This window comes from Zootermopsis nevadensis, unplaced genomic scaffold (genome assembly GCF_977971745.1).
Source record: "Zootermopsis nevadensis isolate Lab colony 2312 unplaced genomic scaffold, Znev_1.0 Znev_ptg000003l, whole genome shotgun sequence".
In the NCBI taxonomy this organism is placed as follows: domain Eukaryota; kingdom Metazoa; phylum Arthropoda; class Insecta; order Blattodea; family Termopsidae; genus Zootermopsis; species Zootermopsis nevadensis.
The window spans coordinates 1072907-1093324 of NW_028259135.1; the positions used below are offsets into that span (position 1 = coordinate 1072907).

Sequence of the window (20418 nt, forward strand, 5' to 3'; positions counted from 1 at the left end):
TTTCATCTTTGGTTTTGAATGTCTTTTTTTTTCCATTGTGTACGTTCCTTATATTCTCGTATTTCATGTTGGCATTCCTGTATATTCGAAAGAGCGGTGTTGTTTCAACTGTTGGTGTGTTGACATTTTAGGAAGTTAAAATTTGATATTACGTTATTTATTATGGATCAATGCAAAACTCCAGAAATGCAAAAACTGAGAAGTGTATTGCAGTGTGATAAACTAGTGATCCCGGAGTCGCCGCAAATGGACAAACTTGGTTATGGCACAGGTAATTTTGTATTTCAGTGAAGTATGGAATAGTATGAAATTATACAAGACCGCCCAACTGTTCTTATTCTGCATCAGCGTTTCTAATATTTTCTAAGTCATAATGCCATTTCATTTTAAACTTTGTCTCATGTATGAAACAAGAGGTGTGGATATGTCCTTTTTGAGAACAGGTGCTATGGCCTTGTGCTAATAACATAAATTGACTATACTAAGGAAACTAATTTGTCCTCTGGAGAAGTTTACAATTGTTTGGTAACATCCCTACTAGCCCTTAAGAGTGTTTCTATGTTTGCTATTATAATATTTATGTTATCGCCCAACAGATTAATATCATCAGCATAGACCAAAAGCTGACGTATCCCATTCAATTCCAAATCTACCTGATTTTCTTGGACTTGTTTGAAGGCATATTCTAGGGTAAAATTTTAAAGCAGTGGTGATAGAGCATCTCCCCGTTTCAGGTCATTCCGAATAGGAAATGTGTTGGACAAATGTTTACCTACACACAAAATATTGTAATGAGCTTCTCTTTCAACTGAGTCATAGGCTTTCTTGAAGTCTATAAATCGTTGTCAGACTGTCCTATTGTACTCCAACTTTTTCTCTAGTATCTGGCAAATGTAGGAAATTTGATCATTTGTAGCAATATTATTAAATCAATAATTTTATCATGAACTTTGTACTTTATTTTTTAGGTGTAAGTGTATACAGAATGAAACGTTCCCCAAAGGTCGGTATGTATCAATCTCCTTGGGCAGTTAAAAGAGTATTTCACACTTACATGGGTAGTACCTATTCAGAAAGACTGACAAGTGAAGCCAACATCTTAAAGAAGTTAAACCACCCAAATATCGTGGGCTTTCGTGCATTTGTTAAGGCCGAGGATGGCCGAGATTGCCTGGCAATGGAAGAGTGTGACACTTCTGTTGCTGATTTGATCGAGATGCGTTCTGAAGACGGCCTAGGACCATTTCAAGCTGAGAAGATTCTGAAAGTTGCTTTGGACATTGGAAAAGCACTCGACTATCTGCACAGAGTGTGCCATCTTTTGCATGGTGATATTAAATCTCTGAATATCCTTGTGAAAGGTGCGTACATGTGTATCTATTTATGAATGTCACTCAGTCATGTACAGTAGAATGTGATGACACTAATGGTCCCTTACATGTATTATACTATATTGCATTCATGATGTGTGTGGAATGGAAGTAAACATAGACTAGGGGCAAAGATAGGCATACTTTATAATCACACAGTGGCATTTGCAAGTTCCATTATATAAAAGTGTCACAAAATAATGTCAATTTTTTATCAGTGTTGAATATTCCTGTGTCAGGATTGCATTTAGTCAGCGTTTTGGACGCATTTAAACGTTTCTCTTAAAAATGTTTCTACTTTGGACAGTTCCAGGTTACCCTGGTTGGGACTCTCGTTCTGGCAGAAGAAATTAATTTGAAATTATGAATGACATTAAACATATCTAACCACCAGTTACAAAGAATAATGAAGTATTATTTGAACACAATTGTCTTATTTATGTGTACTTCATTGTGTCTGATATTCAGCTTGATTATTGTTCTGTTCAGGGCTGTGGAGTCGGAGTTGAAAGCAATGTTAAGTGGTCAGAGTTGGTAAAAAATGTACCTACTCCGATATAAAATATTAAGAAAATACTCTTTTAACACTTTCGCTACCATGTGAGCTGCCGGCAGCCTCACGCTTATGGAGATTCAAGGACGCGTTGAGCCACGTGGTGTGGGAAAAATGCTTTGTGACTTTGGCTCTGTTACCTTAAGAATACAAACTGTCTACAAATCAACCGATTTCTGCAATTACCATATGACTTATATTTAAATATCGGTTATAAGTCTAAAAAGTAGGCTGATGATCCACGTGGTGATGATGAAATCTCTTATAGTACCATTTACGGTTTACCATTATTAATACATATTGAGCTTTTATGAAGGAGTTGGAGGTTTCATGTACTGACTCCACAGCCCTGGTTCTGTTGCTGGAACATGATGTGAACCATTCTCAGACATACTTCCCAGCTCTCTCCCAGTTATATGCCACTCCCTGACCAGTCTATAGAAAATAGTGTTCTTCGTGGAGCAGAGTCCTTCTTGAATCCAGTCCACATCTCAGATCTTACTTTTTTAAGATCCATTTTGGTGTTGTCCTTCCTTTATATCTAGATCTCTGAAATAGTTTCTTCCCTACAATTTTTTCTCTCTAAATTCTGAATGAATTTCTCATGTAATTATGTTTGATTTTATTACCATATATGTCGTTGGTTCACTTGGCCCACGCCCCTGAAAAAGGATGTACTCAAAACACAGCAATGTACAATTAGAAACAAAATCATTTACTTTCTTAAGACAAATTATAATTCATACACGGGGTCATTGATTACCCTACTACAAACAAAACATATAAGGACATGAAAAGCCCACAACTCGCTCTCGGTAACACTCCAATTCGTCTCCCCGGCCTTGACCACCCCGAGGAGACCACCCAAAAAACACGGTGGCTGCCCCGTCCACCAACACAACAAAATCGATACCTATCCGGACGGGCAACCACAACGTGAAAACAAATACAAACCGAGGTCACCTCGAAGGGAGTGCCCAGCTGGAGAGAACGTTGCCGACTGGATCCGTAGCAACAGCCTGAGTGCTCGTCCATGTGCTGGCGAGAAGAGGTCAGCCCAAATCAACCCCCATCCTAAACCGGCCTAACCTCCCCACACGCATGCGCACCTCTTTTGAAGTTTCGTCCTTACAACTTCAGAGCCGAATAGTCGGCTCAGTCTGATAGCATCAGTAAATCTTAATGCCACAACAAAGATTTAATTTCCAGTTTGAAAACTGTGTATTTCTTCTTGGTGTTCCTACTCTTTCTTACAGCTGTTTTTGGTGCTAAGTAATCTTTGTAGTTATTACATTTTAATTTAATAGCCCAAAATAAATTTAATCTTGCAAGCAGTTCTACGCAACATTGTCAATAGATTTTACAGGTGCGGTTTTAACACATCATTTTCTAAATATTATAGACTACTGAGGAAAGGGAGAAAGTGTTCACTCTGAATTACGACAGTATGTCAGACTTAGCAGCTGCTCACTTTGTGTATTGAATACGAAGAAAGGGTAAAACTGCTACTGGTAATGGCAAGAATTCTTCCAAATATGTCCATATGTTAATTGCATTACTCTGATTTCACAGGTGATTTTGAAATAGTGAAGCTGTGTGACTTTGGTGTTTCGGTGCCATTGAACGCAGACGGCGTATTAGATACTGATGATGCAGATGTAGAATATATTGGTACCTCTAACTGGGCAGCCCCTGAAGCAGTGTGTAGTGATGGTCCAACTCCTATTACAAACAAAGCTGATATATTTTCATTTGGTCTGGTACTATGGGAAATGATAACACTCAGGACACCACATTGTGATGAGTCATCAGTGGAAGAAGTAGATACATCTGAGGTGGCAGAGGAAGGTGCATCTGATGATACATCTTTCATGTCATCACCAGACACATCTGTGTCTGCCATGATTGGTCTGAAATGTGGTAAGTGTGCAATGAGGTAATTTGATGTGATATGTAGATGTGTGAATTAAAGAGAGGGATGTGGTCACAAAGAAGGGTGAGAAGGGCTGATGAGACCGAGATGGGGTGGGAAAGAAATACATGAGAAAGGAGGGAAGGAGATGAAGGAAAGAGAATGGGAGAGAGAGGAGTATGGAAGGAGATAAAGTTATGATATGAAGATATCCGTCTTCTGGGTTATTGCGCTGTGTAGTCTGGTCGATGTTAACCAACGTTTCGGAGGTCATACTGCCTCCGTCATCAGGGCGATGAATATGCCAATAGGGTGTGAGGATCTGGATTTATAGGCCGGGAGGTGAAAGGTGTAGCCTGCCCCGAGCCAATGGTAGCAGGTATGGGAGTGGACCAATGGTAGCACGTGGGCGAGAGTGGGAGAGGGAGAGAAAGTAGAGAGAGAAAGGTGAGTTTGGTTGTATGGATCATATATGATATGAATAAAGGAAAAGGAGAAAGGGGGTTAAGATATGAAAGAAATCATTGTGTATTGGCTGTGTCATCATTCCTGTTAAATTCTGAAAACAAAACCTCCAAAAATGAGATGTCGTTTGTGAAATCAGAATGCTATATACTTTATAAGGCTCATTGGTGATACACTGAAAGATTTGCAAGGTTAGTTTCCTATTACACATCCTCTTAAGTGCACTTCAGAGAAAACACATTTTTATTGACATAGAATCTTGTTCTATTGGATATCATAGGGACTAGACCACCATTACCAGACAGTCCACTGGGTGAAGAATATATACCAGTGATAATGCTCTTCAATTCATGCACTGAGGAAGATTTCAAGAAACGACCAAGTGCTAAAGAAATTGTGGAGCAGTTGGAAACCTTGTAAATATTCACATTTTTATAACTTTTTGTGTGTGTGTGTGTGTGTTTTAACTTCTCACATATTTACTATTTGAAAAGACATGGCTTCACTGTAAAGTATATCCACTCTATCTGTTTTTAAAGTAAGATACCAAATTGATGAAATGTTTCATTTTAAATCACCAGAATATTGTCATATGTTACCATCAGTGGACTAGTGGTTAGCATGCTTGCCACTGGACCCGAGGTTCGCGGGTTCAAACCTAGCCGAGGTCGATGGATTTTTAAGGGTGATAAAAATCTGTAGCACAACTTCCTTCAGAGGGGAAGTAAAGCTGGCGGTCCCATGTCGTGGATTTACGGCATGTAAAAGAACCTTACGAGCATGAACGAGATGTTTCGTAAGCAAAATTCATCGGCCGTTTCTCACCCAAGTCTCTCCTGATTCACTACTAGATCGCTCTAGCAGTGAAATCAGGATGAGTAGAAATTGTGCGGAGGCAGTGGGCGTGTCTCTCGCTACTCACAAATGCACACTTCGAAGACTAGGAAAACCCCCGAATTGGAGGTGGCGAAGACCCACAACTGGGTTGTAGAGCCAAGGAAGAAGAAAAAGAATATTACCATATCTATATTTAAGTATATGTTGGGAAATAAGTAGGAAAGTGACATTAGGAACATAATTTTTGGATCCTGTGTTCATTGAAGGGAACTGTCTTTTCTTTTCAGTCTATGGATATTATATATTTTTATGTTAAATCGTTTGTTTTATATTCTGATTTCAAATAATAATGTTTATTGGTATCTTCTTGATTTTAAACAATTTAAATAAAAGTAATGTTACAAGTTGCATGAAATTGGCTATAATTAACGTATTCACATTCTGTTGTGTTAACATAGGGAATGGTGAATTATGAGGGTCAGAAAGATCCCTTCATATAATTTGGAGGAAATAACTTCCAGTAATTTGTAGATGCTTACGTTTCCTTCTATAAATGATGTCCAGGATATTTTTTATCAGCCGTCATATTCTGGTACCACTTGATTTTCATATTTAACTTTCGAATCAATGCCAGTCTACTGTGGTACCCATTCATACAGACGCCGAAGCGTAGTTGTAGTATTGGCCTTCATTTTGCCATGGAATCTGGTCCAACGACTTGGAAAAGTCAATTCTATTTCATGTTTTCCCTCAAATTACACATATACGAGGCGCGTCCCAAAAGTAAGTTTCCCTGGGGCCGTTTACAGAAACAAAACACAATTTCATGAAAATATTTATCGCAACAGATACAGCAAGTGTCCAGCTATTTTTCAACATATTCGCCACCGGAATTGAGACATTGGTCATACCGTGGGACCAACTTTTGAATACCTGTGTCGTAGAAGTCTGCCGCCTGGGATTGGAACCACTGTGTGACAACCATCTCCGCCTCTCTGTCATTCTCAAAACGCTGACGCTGACCGGACAGGAATTTCTTGAGGTGTAGGAAAAGATGGAAATCACTGGGAGCGAGGTCCGGGCTGTAGGGTGAATGATTAAACACCTCCCAGCTGAACTCCCGCAGGAGACTCGCTGTCCGTCGAGCCGTGCGCGGCCTAGCGTTATCACTGACCGCACTTCACAGTCGGCGGGAGCTGGAATAAGAACCTCCATCTTCAACAGCTGCAACGATGCTACTGTGAGAACGCGGGAGGTGCCGTTAGTGCATGCGCCATGCTACGTCATTGCTCTATCACGTACGCACAGTCGCTTCGCGCAATATAAGGTTTGCTAGCTGTGGGACGAGTGGGAAACTTACTTTGAGGACGCGCCTCGTATGTTGGTGTCTCTTCTTAATACATACGTGGGATGCGTAATTGTAATGATCCTCATTTCTATGCCTGTACACTTACATCAGTTCTGGTAACAGACATTAACAGTATTAAGGGTTCCTCTAAGTAAGGCACTGGAAAACTGAAACTAAACCTACTATTATTGATAAAACATCGAATAGCAATCAAATTATTACGACTTTAAAACATGTATTTTTATTGTATGTCAGTATACATGAAATAATGGTGCTGTTCTTTTTCTTTATATAATGAGTAGAATTATAACACATCCAATTAGTAATATGAAGACACCCAAGAAGAAAAGTTTTGTCTGAAACAAGAGAAGGGTGAGAACGTGTTACTAGCATATGGTAATATGGCAGTTATAAAATTGGAGCGGGAACAGGAGAGAACATTTCAGGTTTTGTACCGAAACTATAACCAACTCCACAGAGCAAAGTACTTCTTGAGAAAGTGTTTGTCAATTAGGTAGTCAAGAAATTCCTCATCTTTATGGAACCCAGTGATTAACAAGAGTGGTACCTATCCTGAGCCAGGTGAATCCAGTCCACTTTAATATTATCCTCCTTTCTATGCCTGGTCTCCCAAGCAGTCTGTTCTCTTGGGGTTTCCATACTAAAATTTTGTATGCATCTGTCGTCCCTCCCACGTGTGCTATGTCCTGCCCATCCCATCCTTGATTTGTTTACCCCAATAATATAATATAAATTGTGAAGCTCCTAATTATGATATTTTCTCTATCCTCTTGTGACTTCATCTTACTCTTTACACTTTAGACAGGAAGACAAAATGTGGTAAATACTGGTCAGTGGGAATATATGTTTATAATATTTTCATAATAAATACATAATTTTATTATTTAAGAACAGTTTAAAACGAAAACCTGGTTGAAAAGTGTGCTCATTAATTTATATAAAAGTTTATACCCTTAAGGGTGGGGCCAGTAGACTCCCTTGAAATTTGCCAACTACCAAGATCACAAAGAATCAAAACTCATGCGCAATCGAAATTTTCAGTGCTGTGAAAACTGAAAATGTATTTGTATTTGATGTTTAAAAGCTTTTAAGTGTACCTTTCTGTGTTTTACTTTTATTTTTCGTGCTTTCTGGAGCCGGCTTTTACCGTGATCGGTGCATCCTCCGGCTTTTAGCACATGGAATTCTATTCTCTTGATATTGTCGCCCTGTCAGAGAAATCGCAGTATTGAATCAATTCAGGTTATTTACTCCAATTTCCTAATGATCTTAAACATTTTATGAAAGGGGTGGATTATTTAGAAGTCATCATGAAGTATAATTAATTAACCATTGATTTAGGGGCGAGAGTAAACTCAATTTTGTATTGCTGCTTTTACACAAATTATTGTAAACGATAGAAGCATATATCAAGCATTCATTGCTTGTTGTACCTGTGTGTCTACCAGTGTTGCCATCTGCACAAAAATGTCCCTTATTTCCTGCACAGATCTTTCAGTATTCAGTAACTCTTCATGTCTTGCTTTTACACTTGACAGAGCAAGTTGGGCTTCAAGGGTATCTGCAACAATCTGGAGAAGAGATAACATAAGATACTTCTTTAGCATTAAGATGATGTTTCTCTGTCGATGCTTCATTCTGCTAAGATTTATTTCACGAGCGATCTCTGTCTTGACATGAACCACTCTCTGCCTGCAAGCCACGTGTGAGGTGTGACGGTGACAGAATTTGTTAGACAAAGATTAGGTGTAAGACAGGGTTGTAGTTTGAGTCCATATCTGTTTAATATTTTTATTAATGATATTGTTGTTATTAATGAAGATAATGCACGTGCACATACATCTAGAGAAGTGCTTCAAGGAAATCAGTCCTTAGTAGATATTGACAAGTGTTTAACAAGAACACCTGATATAATATTGAAACTTTTAGAAATTGTATATGAGATGGTGTGTGAGTTGACATATGGAGATGGAACAGAGGTACGATGATCATAAGAGGGATGGCTGTATTTTTTATCACCAGATTGAAACATATGTTGAATTAGAATGTTTCATTTTAAAGAAAATACCTTGAAAACTCTGGAGATATCTTGGATGTATGGATATTCTGAATTCTATACGACTTACAGATCCTTCTATACTCTCTGTCAGTTCAGGTCAATGTTTTTGTGTTTGTTTTTATTTTTGTTGTTGAAAACTTACATTGTTTACAAACACAGCTGCTTTATCTTTCTCTAACAGATCCTCCAATTCATCACTTGTGGCTGCTTTGTCAACTGCGTAAGAGAAACAAACAGTTTTACTTCATTTCACAGTCACTCCAGTTCAAAATATTCTATTTCTCACATCAGCTAAATAACTCCATGGGGCAAAGTCCTTCATGAACCTGATAGTCACTCAACTGATCGAGAAGATCCCTATCTTTTTACAAAAAACTGATCTGGATATAAATGTTTCACAATAATATCCATGGTTTATGCTTGTGATATCAGTACCGAATCATCAGGTTCCACTGCTGACTCTCCCAAACAGTGAATTTCCATTAACTAACTACCTGAGCACTGTACCATGGAGTGCATTATATACAGAATGAAACGAAATCTGTGCATAAACTCTACATAGTGTAATTCCTTGTTAAAAAATACGTCAAAAATGTTATACAACGTATGTGGCGAGATGCTTAGTTTTTTATATACACATCACCATAAAATGGGGTAACACAGTTATCAGCAGTGTTATCTGTAATGATGATACATACTCAAGACACCTTGCACAGCAGGGCTCAGTTGTGACCGAATATCATCGCACACACACACACGATGAATACTGTGACATGCTCATAAATCTCACTGTCTGTAATAGTGATGCTGGTCCTGCTGCATGGGAATAAGTGCTGTTATCCTTGTCGAAGTCATCCAGACGCTGTGTTTCTATGACTGAAGCAGCATCTCTGTGACGTGTATCACCACATACAGCACATGAATGCAAGTAACCCACAGAGTGTACGGACACCACCCAGTGAAATTTTCATACTTACAGGTCGGGATGAAGAGCTGTGGAGAATCTCACGTGATATTCCACAAGAAATGGAACTGTCCCGACCAAGGATTCTCATCGTACTTCACGACAAACAATCGTATCCATGTCACTACTTGCGGAGCGCACATCTGTTTCCAGATTATCGCCCTCTACGGATGCAATTTTGTAAATGGCTACGTCAACACGCTGCAGATGACTGCTTTTTACACAACATTATGTGGACAGACAAAGTATGAGGATGTGTTCAACAACAGTCATCCCTGGGCACGGAATAATCCTCATTCTCTCTGTGAACGTAGGTATGAAGTCTGCTTCAGCATTTCGGCTGGCATTGGAGACAATGTTGTGGGCCCCTATCTGTGACCTGACAGGCTCACTGCTGAATGATATCGTGATGATGTGCCTCTAGCAGTAAGGCAGAGGTTGTGGTTTCAGCTTAATGGAGCTCCAGTGTGCAGTATGGGGAAGACGTCCAGCAGTGGTTGAACATGACATATCCAGGAAGGTCGATTGGACAGTTGCCATATGTAACTCCGAAAGATTTCTTTCCCTGTGGGGACACCTGAAGGAGCACGTTTATGCAGTCCCTACCAGGACTATCAAAGATTTCGTGGCAAGACTTCAAGCGACTGTAACAACAGTCAGTGCAAATATGTTAAGGCGTGTTCGAGGATGCCATGCGGCGCGCTGATGTCAGCCGAGAAATGGGTGGAGGCGACTTCATACATCTATTGTAACTACGAAACAGCCATGGTTTGATCATCTGATAGCTTGCACCGTTTGAAGGTAATGTGTATCATGAAAACTAAACATTACAGGACATACGTTCCTTTTTACTTTCGACTTGTTTTTCAACAAGGAATCACACTATGCAGATCCACTACATAGCACTAGTGTACATGCCCATGATTGTGTGGCTTTATTGTGAAACCAAGAATTAAAGCAATTCATTTCAGTAAGGATACTGTTGAAGTATGTTTCATAAGGAGCAGACGCTTTGTTCATAGGTTTGTACACGACAGTTTTGCCGATTTGCGGAAAACTTTCTGTGGTAATATTTGTGCATTGTGGCATAGGTCCCGAGCTCCTTCGTGGTTGCTCTTGTGCAGATGCGTAGAGTAACACGCAACAGCCCACATGTCTCCAGTAGCTAGATAGGTATTGTGCTATACCAAGTGTACTGTGGCTGTACTTCCTGATTTTTAGTCCTGTTTGTTGCCCTTGTGTTCCGTCATCTTTCAGCCAGGGACATCGATATCGTCCCAATGAACATCAACGTTACTGTTTCCACGTTTATTAATCATTAATTGGACATTATGTATCATATTTTGTGTTTGTCTTTTTCCCATAAGATCTGAACTCGCGCTACAGTTTTTGCTGTTTGTGGGAGTTTTCAAAAACATAACCCCTGAGAGTGGCAAAGGTGTGCTGAAAAAGGTACCATCTGATGGCAATGTTAGTTGAAACGTGTCATATTTTTTAAAGTTATATTTGTTTCTTCTTATGTTTATAGCGTCTTATTTATCTATACTTATAACAAAAATAACACAAAATGCACACTGTCAAGATTTCTTGCTAAGTGTTTTGTAATTTTTCTGAACGATCGGAACAGATTTGAATACACTTACTTATTCTTAACTGCTGATGTACAATTGCTTTACACCTTTCTTGATATTTCAGAAGCATTTCATTGTAGTTTCTCAACGCTTCAGAAAACATCGATACCAAGGTCGCGTGCTGGATTATTTTGACTCTCGCAAGAGTTGGTAAGTTTTCGATTGGTGTTTCTTTGTCTTTTTCTACAGTTCTTTCTATTTCTGAAAATAATGACAGTATACGTATTAAACCATCTTGAAGCAAATGAGAATATTACTACATCAGATCTGTGTGTCTCATTTTACATTTTACCCACCTTTGATATGGCTGTGAACCTGGATTATGGTGTGGGAAATGAATCCCTTTCTGTCTTCGACTCCTGAATTGCTTGCTGCAAAATCATAAACAAACCTCTTACGTTTGTGATCCGTCTAATGAAATTGGCATTAAGGAACAATGTGAATGATGTAATGTAGTTTGTCTGTAAAGTTATGTTGTGCTTTTAAAGCTTTGATACTTTGCAAAAATTAATGCTAGAAACATGAACAAAATATGATACGAAAGAGAAACTGTGAAAGCGTATCTGTGTTGCCGATGTTCCGGGTTGTAACACCATGTGGGCCTGTTGGTAGATACCAGTGTTTTTCAGGGCATTACGACCTAGACGACCAACACTGTTTCAAGAAATGAAACGCACTCATTGAATACATTCAGTCAAAGATGTTATTTAATATTTTCATGAATTGTTTTAAAACTCATCCAACAAATTTATACACATCAGACACAAATGGGTATCTGGAGATGTGTATTTACAGACATATTACGCAAAGAACAAATTTACGTACGTGATTCATCACAGTTTCTTAAAAGTTTACTGATACAAAAAAAAATTATTTAGGATCAAATCCAGGACCCCCCCTCCCCCACAGTACATATCTGCAAGCTCATTGCTTGGCTACCATGTCTCTTGACCATAAAAGCACCTTTTCTGCGTACATAGCAAAGGGAGACATTTCGAAGCTTATATTTCAGATTTCAGGAACCAGGGCCCAACACACAAAATACTGGGACACATGCAAATTAGTTTTTGTCAACTTTGGAATCTACTCGTTCGCAAGTGTCCTCTGTCGAGATGGATCACAGTAAATTATCTTTCTTGTATAACTGAAATGGAATCAATGTCTCGCCCCACACTGACATTCAGAATTTTTTCAGAGTTAGTTATTCTGACAGATTATTACTTTTTAGAAGTTCAGGGAAAAAATATTTTGAAGTTTTATTGCACTTTGGTAATTAATTTTTTTAAAAAGTAGTTTTGCGTGTGCTTTCTCAAACTCCTGGTATTCACGCATTCCCATTCACACGTGCTTCAAAATAGGCAGTACACATGAAGACAATATAAAAAGTTTTGTTTTTAAACAACTGTAATAATTCTGATTGCACTTCATTTTTATATATTGCAGTCTCCCAATTTATAGGTTAAATATCCCCAACACATATTCTATGCTTGGATAGAACTGTGTTAAGTAGATAAAGAAAAATCTACATTACTTACTAGCTCTGCCTCGAGGTAATGAAAGAATGATACTGTTGAGTTTCTTAATTTCCTCAGTATTGGTGTTAATGTTGTCAATTTCAATTCGAATTTTCTCCACCTACATGTACAAAATTTATACCCACATTAATCAGTGACATTTTAAGTAGGGAGAGAAACATGATGTTCCTGTGTTTGAAGTTCTCATGTCAGTGAGGATGACGATTAATATTCTTTGATTCACCTTCAGAAGTAATTAAGTCGTAATACAACTGTCAAAACACGAAGCAGGAATATGTATTGCTCAGAGCACTGTGTTATACCTTTATTTGAATTTAATGTGTGTAAGCATCCTCTCCTCTCATTTAATGCTGAGTAATATTTGCAGATGATAGAGGATAATTAAGTTGCTCGCATGCATGTAATTTTTATTGGTGATTGTTAGTCAGCATTTTACCAGAGTCAAGAAATTGCCTATAATATTGCAGTATGGAAACCAGGCTGTTTAAAACTGACCTTGTCAAGGAACTGAGTGATTTCATTTGACTTCTTGGCTAAATCAATACAAACTTTATCTACACTGTAGCTCTTGGAGTGCAGAGCCTGGAAAAATATATGTATTAGCAACATCAGCAAAGACCATACATAATGTAATTTCCATAAGGTATTAAAGAATTACATTTTGATATTGGAACATTGGTGTCTAGAAACATGTGAAAGGGAGGGATATATTATGATGAATACTATGTGATGTCTGCCTGTTTAGTTTGGTTATCTGTTAATGTTATTACAGTAGTTGACCTTGAACATTTTGAGGTTAAGTTGAGCTACAGTGGGGCAAGAGGAAACATACAGAACCTTCTGGGAAACATTTTCACGAAGTTAAAGGTGGAAAGGCAGTATTGGACTGTATCTTCAGATGAACTAGCTCATGATAAGGTCAAACACCTGATTTTGTGTGTTATGTAAAATACCAAGAGATGTAATTAGATAGTTTATAATGTACTGTTATACATTGTAGCTTACAAATATTAACAGCATGGTTAACTAAAAAAAATGCTTTCAAATCTCCTGACCAATCAGTTGTATGTTAGGCTTTGGTTGTCTTGATTTTGAGACATTTCTAAATGCTACACACGTCGGATATATAAACTTTAGATCTTTTATGTGGTGTAGTTAGTAAAGAGTTCAAATAAAAAGTATAATTTACTTATTACATATTTAAAAATATGTGGGCTTAGTGCTTTAATCCTTACCAGTTGGAGCTCAGGCAGCCGGTCCTTTACCATTATCCGTGCAGCCTAGTGGAACATCAAATGTGATATGACAGTGGTATCTGTGTTGAAAATGAGATAAACTTCGGAGATAACAGTTTCTTTTCAGTGTCAAAAGCATGTTCACCGGAATCCAGCCTCTTCAGTTGACATTATGAGCCTACTGAGATATGAACTCTGCTCCTGGGATGTTTATCTTTTGCTTCTTGATTTATTTAACAGTGTTTGTCAACTGAGTAGGCTGTTTAGTGTTGAATGAATGTAACAGGATGATTACCAATTGGGAAGGGAGCAGCCATGGTTATTTTAAGAATGTCTTAAGTATCGGCCTGGAGGAATTGAGGAAAACCACACAGTCACAGGTTAGCTGGTCTTTCAACTGAGATTGAACCCAGTGTCTCCTGACAAAGGAGGTTGGTTTATTTTGAAATGTTTCATTAATTGTAGGCTATAATTATACAATATTGAATGAGATGTGACAAGACATAGAAGGAAGTGGTCATGGTACGTGAGAGATATGAGGTTATTTGTTGGTTAAGATATCACTGTTATAGGTTGTGATGCCTACAAATCCATGTAGCATTATAAGCCAGACAAACAACCGGTGATGTGGCCCCCCAAGTGGGCTGGAAGCTTCTTTCTAGGGAGGGTTAGAGGTCCAATTATAATACATATAAATTTATAAGGAAAAGGACCGTGTTAAATTATGAACATAAAATTTATTGCACGAAATAAGACATATAAACTCCCACACTATAAAGCTGCTGGACAGACTTTAATTCAGTGTTAGTGTAATGCATGGCCAGTTGGATTGTACAGGGTTCATAAAGGTTAATAGAAAAAGCACTGAAAAGATGTGCATGTTTCACTGGTCTAGTCTGCTGCACGTATCGATACATTTCTTGTTCATCATCTTGAGGTCATAATCAGCCTTTAGTTATGTTTTGTTGTCTATCGATTCTGAAGCAGATTATATGCCAAATGACTTTGGTTTTGTGTTATGTTTCATGTCTCTTGTGCTCGTTTTCTTACCAGCAATCGATATGGAAATACAGAGCTACAGAAATGTATTCTGTGCATGAACCGATTAAGAGCCAGTTGCTGGTTTGATTGTATACAGCATTTGTGAGAATACTGTAGTGGAGTACAACCAGGCACGGCAAAGGGACTAGGAGAATTCTGCTAAGATCGCGCTTGGAAACTGTATACCTGTATGGATGGCACATTTCCAGTCTTTTAAACATCTTCTACTGCAAGTACATTACGTTCTGATACAACGATGATCGTGCAAGATGAAATGCTCTAGGAATCTTTATTGAGACAACGTCCATGTGAATGAGCGTCAGTAAGTGAAAGCCCACATAAATATGGTTCCACGTAGAAAATATAATTAGAAAAAAAAGTTGTCAGTGGAACCACGGTTCCGGAGAATTTGACGTAAATACGTCTATATGGAAAGGAAGTTTATATATTGGCTTTATTCTAAATATTTCCTTTATACCTGCTTTACCATTGAGTAAAGTTTGATTAAGACATTGCTTAATCAACTTGAATTAGTTACGCTTAAGATGGGTCTGTGGTAGCTGAATGTAATGTAAGGTTAGGTAAGGTAATTATCCATCTTATACATAGTATGACGCAACAAACTAACACAACAACAGATTACTTAGTAATTCTTATATAAGATAAGTACCTGTGATATTGTAAAACGTTTTTAACAGTACAGATAGCTTTAAGAGAGGTTACGAAAAAGTAAATTCAAGATTTGTTGGAAAAAGTTATTATACGTGAAAGTGATAGATAGTCCATGGACAAGCCCCGCCATATTGACCCCAAAAAGGAGTATGGGTGGCGCACACAAATGGAGAATGTGCACGGATTTTAGAGGTTTAAATGCACTGACCAAGATTCAGGCATTTCCCGCGGTGGCATGGTGCTGATTGTTTCAGTGGATTTTTGCGAGTGGAGTACCCATTGGGCATTATGAATATAATCGCTTATGTTTTGGTTTGTGCGATGTTTCAGTCCCTGATGGACAAAGTATTGGGAGATTTAATAGGCAGGGAGGTCTACTGTCACATAGATGACTTGGTGATTTTCAGTTCTACTCCTGAAAAGGCTAGAAAGAAAGACCCATAGCCTATCCTTCTAGACAGTTAAACGAACACGGACAGATATTGAGCTCTAGTGAATTAGAACTTTTAGGTCTAGTGTGGGCCACACGTCACTTCCGAAGCCATCTATATGGACGTCAGTTCGTAGCCCGATCTGACCATCGAGCTTTATCTAAAGAAATTCTGAGACACCCAACTCCCGGTTAATGAGATTGTCTCTCAGATTAGCGGAGTTTGATTTCACAGCAGAATTCCGCCCAGGAAAGTTTATCCAGCATGTAGACGCCCTAAGTCGACACGTCGTGACCCTGGAAAACGACCCCTTGAGTCGGGAAAACGTGGCGACAGGTTTTGTCAGATTGTCTGTAGAAATAGCTTTGACGAAGGTCAGTATTACCTTGACAAAGATGGCTTACTTCATCGGCGACCAGGAGGTCATTGCCCCGATCAGGTGGTAATACCACGTGGGTTAGTAAATGACGTCACACCCAGGACAGAACAGGACTCTGAAGCCAGGGATGAACCGAGCGATACGATCCCATGTCAGCATCTGCGTGTCGAGAGACCGACGGAAACAAGGCCACGAGTATAAAGCCCATTGGTGAGCGAGGGATCCATTTCAAGTATGCGCCGTGGATCAAGGATTGGACTGTGTGACGCGGGATCAACATTTGTAGATTAGCGATCACGCAGGTTATGAACTCGCCGTGACACCGAATGAGACTCGAGTCCATGCCTACCGATTCGCGTAGCTTATGAAGAATCCCTGAGAAAACCTATCAAAAACCCGAAATATCCCACCAGCTACGTCACTCTCCGGGGTGGGACGCAGAGTGCGACCAGCCACGTCGTAGCGGACGCCGCGATGTACGCGAGAGACATTAAGGTGGATAATAAATCCTTTGAAAGTGTGACAAAGTTCAAATATTTGGGAAAAAACAATAACGATTCAAAATGATACTCCCGCGGAAGTTAGGAGGAGATTAAATTATGGAAATGCTTGCTACTTCTCAGTTCAAAATATTTTGTCTTCCCGTCTAATTTCTAAGAACCTGAAAATTAAAGTATACAAAACAATGATTTTGCCTGTTGTTTGGTATGGGTGCGAAACACGGTCAGTTTCATTGACATTACTGTGTTGAATATTTCGGGTACAAACCTGGGTCAACATTTTCGCGTTCCGCTGTTATGTTACGGCAGTGCGCGTCAGTGTGGACCCGGCTTTAAGACGCCGAGACGTATAAATGAAACTTCAAGATAAAAAGAAGTAGACAGAGCCAAAGACTCGAGAACGAGTGTCCATATCCAGAAAATCATTCCGTACCGAGCGTATTTTATTAGCCAAGTGATCTAATTAGAGATTTGTGGAGACTATTACCGATTGGGTACAAGGATGCTTTGTGGGGTGGAGTTATTTTATCACGTGCTCGTGGCTGATTTTCAAAAGACATGCGTAATTTATAATTTAAAAAGAACCGGTTATGACGACAGGCGTTATAATTCTGTACGCTTTCAGAATTTTCATTCGCTGTTTAACGTTCAAATTTTGGGACATTACTGAGTTACGACGTAACTGACCATGAGTGCAGAATGCAACGTGCGTGTTATTTCAACAGTTTTAGCGTTCTTGGATTTCTTGTCACAGTGAACTTACTAAAACTGCAGCTGTGGTAGCTTCCTTGGTGACACACCATATGCGACTCCACCCCCCACCCCCACTTAAAAGAAGGTTGAGCTGAAACAGGGTGTTTCATGTTAATTGTTATTGAAATAAAATTTAATGTGCGTTAGATGTATAACACACCTCTTTCGATCTTTACTTTTTATGTATGAGGGGATGGTTATTCATGTAATAAATGCTTCGAACCCCCTCTGAGATTAAGATTATGGCAGAGCAGATCTTTATCTATCTATCTGTCCGAAAGTCCATCCACCTGTCTTTATTATCCAGAGTTTCCGCACAAAACACAGTAACTAAGTACAACAGCAGAGCATACAGGCTTGGATTCAAACCAGTAACCTGCCGAGTACGAACCCCATTCCACAGCGCCCAGTTCCCAAGCCGCGAGTCGCTGCCTGAACTTACCCAGAGCAGCAAGACAGAGCCTTCACTGTCCTAGTGTGTTGTTGCTTGTGTTCTCAGCTTCAATAACAAATATAATGCTCCATGCGCTGTGTTCTAATAGGGCAAACCACGGAAGTCTAGAATACTTTTCCAGAAGTCAGATTTCTTGAACAGCCCAGCGACTATTACATTGTCAAGAAGCATTCTGTTCTATAGTTTGTTTCGCGGTCAAATCTAGAGCTCATAACGTGACGAAAACAGTCCTAATGTATTTGAATACATTTATACAAAGACTGAATAATGGCTACAGAATTTCATGAAGCTAAACCTACGATGGCTCAATTTTGTGGGCCCTCAGATTTTAACTGGGAAACTTGGATGTTTTCAAGTTAATGTATGTTCAATAATTCTCTACATTTTGCGTTTTGGACGAATGCTTTTGTGCTGAAAAGCTTGAAACATTGGGTACTCGGTACGTTCTACTTGGTTAGTAACAGCGGAGGGATACATACTGGCATAGCGTGAGAACGGGGGCGCGCCATTTGCTTGTCTGATCTGTGACGTCGCTTACCCCAGGTTAAAATTTATATAATTTTATGTGTGTTGAACTTTAAAACCCAAATAATAGGCGTACTAAATATATTTAGTGACATCTGCACTTATTATTTTGATCATTAAATGCCGTCCGTTTGTTAGATTTAGCTTGAACCGTCACAGGATGTCAGGTGGGGTGACATCTTACGGGCGAAACTGATCTTCATTTTTTTTAATCGCGTAGTAATATCAGAGGGCCATTAGGCTTCGTAGTGGTAAGACGTGCGTGCCTGCCTGCTGTCTATCTTGGCCTACAGCGTACGAATCTGGTATTGTAGAATAAGCAACTAGTGTTTATAAGTTGTATTAAATAGTTTACGTGAAATTAATTGTGATTTCGTATTAATAGAAACAAAGTAAATGTTTTCGGACACGTCCAAAAGCTACTTCACTTTAGTTTGTGTAGTTGGATAAAAAGTAGTTCGTGGTGTGTGCAAATCAGGTCGTGTGAAACAATGAAGAGGTGTTCACTAAAAACGTCGTAACAGTTTCGTGATTTGAAATAACTTCGACTTTGATTTCACTTTGCTCGGTGAGGAATTGCATAATTGTTATTCACGATATTCATTCCAACATGGAAAATTACGTGCGAAGTTGGTAGCCATTATGGCGTGTTTTTGCGATGTAGAAATATTAAATATTCAAGTCATTCAGAAATGAAGAACTTTTCCAAAATATTAAATTTGTTTGCCGACTTTTGAGCACGAAAACAAAATTACTGCTGACCAGTGGCTTTGTAATCCGCATGGCCTATAGGAACTGTACCGAGTGCTCATTAATATGAATAATTAATTAGTTGCAAAAGTGGTAGACATTTTGATTTCTCCGAGTGTTGTATTTTTTCGCCGACATGAATATTCAGGCTGATCTGAATCATATTACATATTAATAATGAACGAGTTTTGCAAAGTTTCTAGAAGTTCGTCTTCAAAATTCTGGCGAACGTTTGGGAATCAAATTAACTGTTGATTGTCATTCTTATGATTTAGTCTAAAAATTCAGTGGTCCCATTGTAAAGTTATTGTCGTAGTTTCATGAAAATAATTTTAAATGCACTTACTTAAATAATTATTGTGATAATATTATGTCAGTTCGGTTTCATATAATTTGATGAGTACATTTCAGTCAAATAGGGTTACGATGCACTCAGATGTCATTGCTAATATTAAATAGTTTTGTTGTTCATATTTATAATCAGCTATTTACATGTGACATTACCGTAAAATGACCTCGCTCGGCTCACTGCTTGTTGCATCCGGAAGGCACTCGGATTGATTCCCGAGCTGGTACAGAAGGTTTCGTGTTTCTCAGCGCATAATTAACTAATTAGTCACTGTGTCTTATATTATACTTTATTTTCGAAGCTGCATAAGGATGCGAGCAGTAGAATGACGGACAATTGTCTTCCTGTGATTAAATGAAAAAGGCTAATTGCACTTGAGGAATGTGAAATTTATTTCTTAGGATGTCTGCATTTTATCTTTACGTCGACACGTTAAATGATTTGTTACGTCTTTGCAGCTTTTCTTGTACTCTCGCGTAAAATATTCTCGTTATCCCTAGAGTCAGGAATTCTTCCACTATTTCATTTTCCAGGATAGGAAACCAGCGGCGTGTCTCATGAACACTTTTCATCTCCTAGTAATCTCCCGTCGTTTGTTCTACTTAGGATGGAAATTTCTTTACTCGGTTCATCG

The 20418-nt window shown here is 38.8% G+C and overlaps 2 protein-coding genes across 4 annotated transcripts; one reads left to right on the plus strand and one right to left on the minus strand.

Annotated features, from left to right (window-relative positions):
• Nucleotides 1-25: 25 nt before the first annotated feature.
• LOC110836672 (lymphokine-activated killer T-cell-originated protein kinase) lies at nt 26-13890 on the plus strand. Of its 2 annotated transcripts, none has more exons than XM_022078103.2 (5): nt 26-271; nt 969-1361; nt 3496-3843; nt 4581-4716; nt 11225-13890. In XM_022078103.2, exons 1-5 carry the CDS (start codon nt 163-165, stop codon nt 11238-11240), a joined length of 1002 nt encoding a protein of 333 aa, XP_021933795.1. In that variant the 5' UTR covers nt 26-162; the 3' UTR covers nt 11241-13890. The 2 variants fall into 2 exon arrangements, with proteins under 2 accessions (XP_021933795.1, XP_021933796.1); XM_022078104.2 differs by lacking the exon at nt 11225-13890 and adding an exon at nt 9545-11182.
• Nucleotides 5380-16590, minus strand: LOC110836674 (syntaxin-1A). 2 transcript variants are annotated; one of them, XM_087360203.1, is made up of 10 exons: nt 16460-16590; nt 13931-14010; nt 13191-13277; nt 12696-12795; nt 11457-11531; nt 11173-11361; nt 8708-8781; nt 7940-8077; nt 7604-7714; nt 5380-6841 (listed from the first exon to the last, which is right to left on the minus strand). In XM_087360203.1, exons 2-10 carry the CDS (start codon nt 13961-13963, stop codon nt 6773-6775), a joined length of 876 nt encoding a protein of 291 aa, XP_087216329.1. In that variant the 5' UTR covers nt 13964-14010; nt 16460-16590; the 3' UTR covers nt 5380-6772. The 2 variants fall into 2 exon arrangements, with proteins under 2 accessions (XP_087216329.1, XP_087216337.1); XM_087360211.1 differs by lacking the exon at nt 16460-16590 and having other exon boundaries at nt 13931-14013.
• Nucleotides 16591-20418: the final 3828 nt, after the last annotated feature.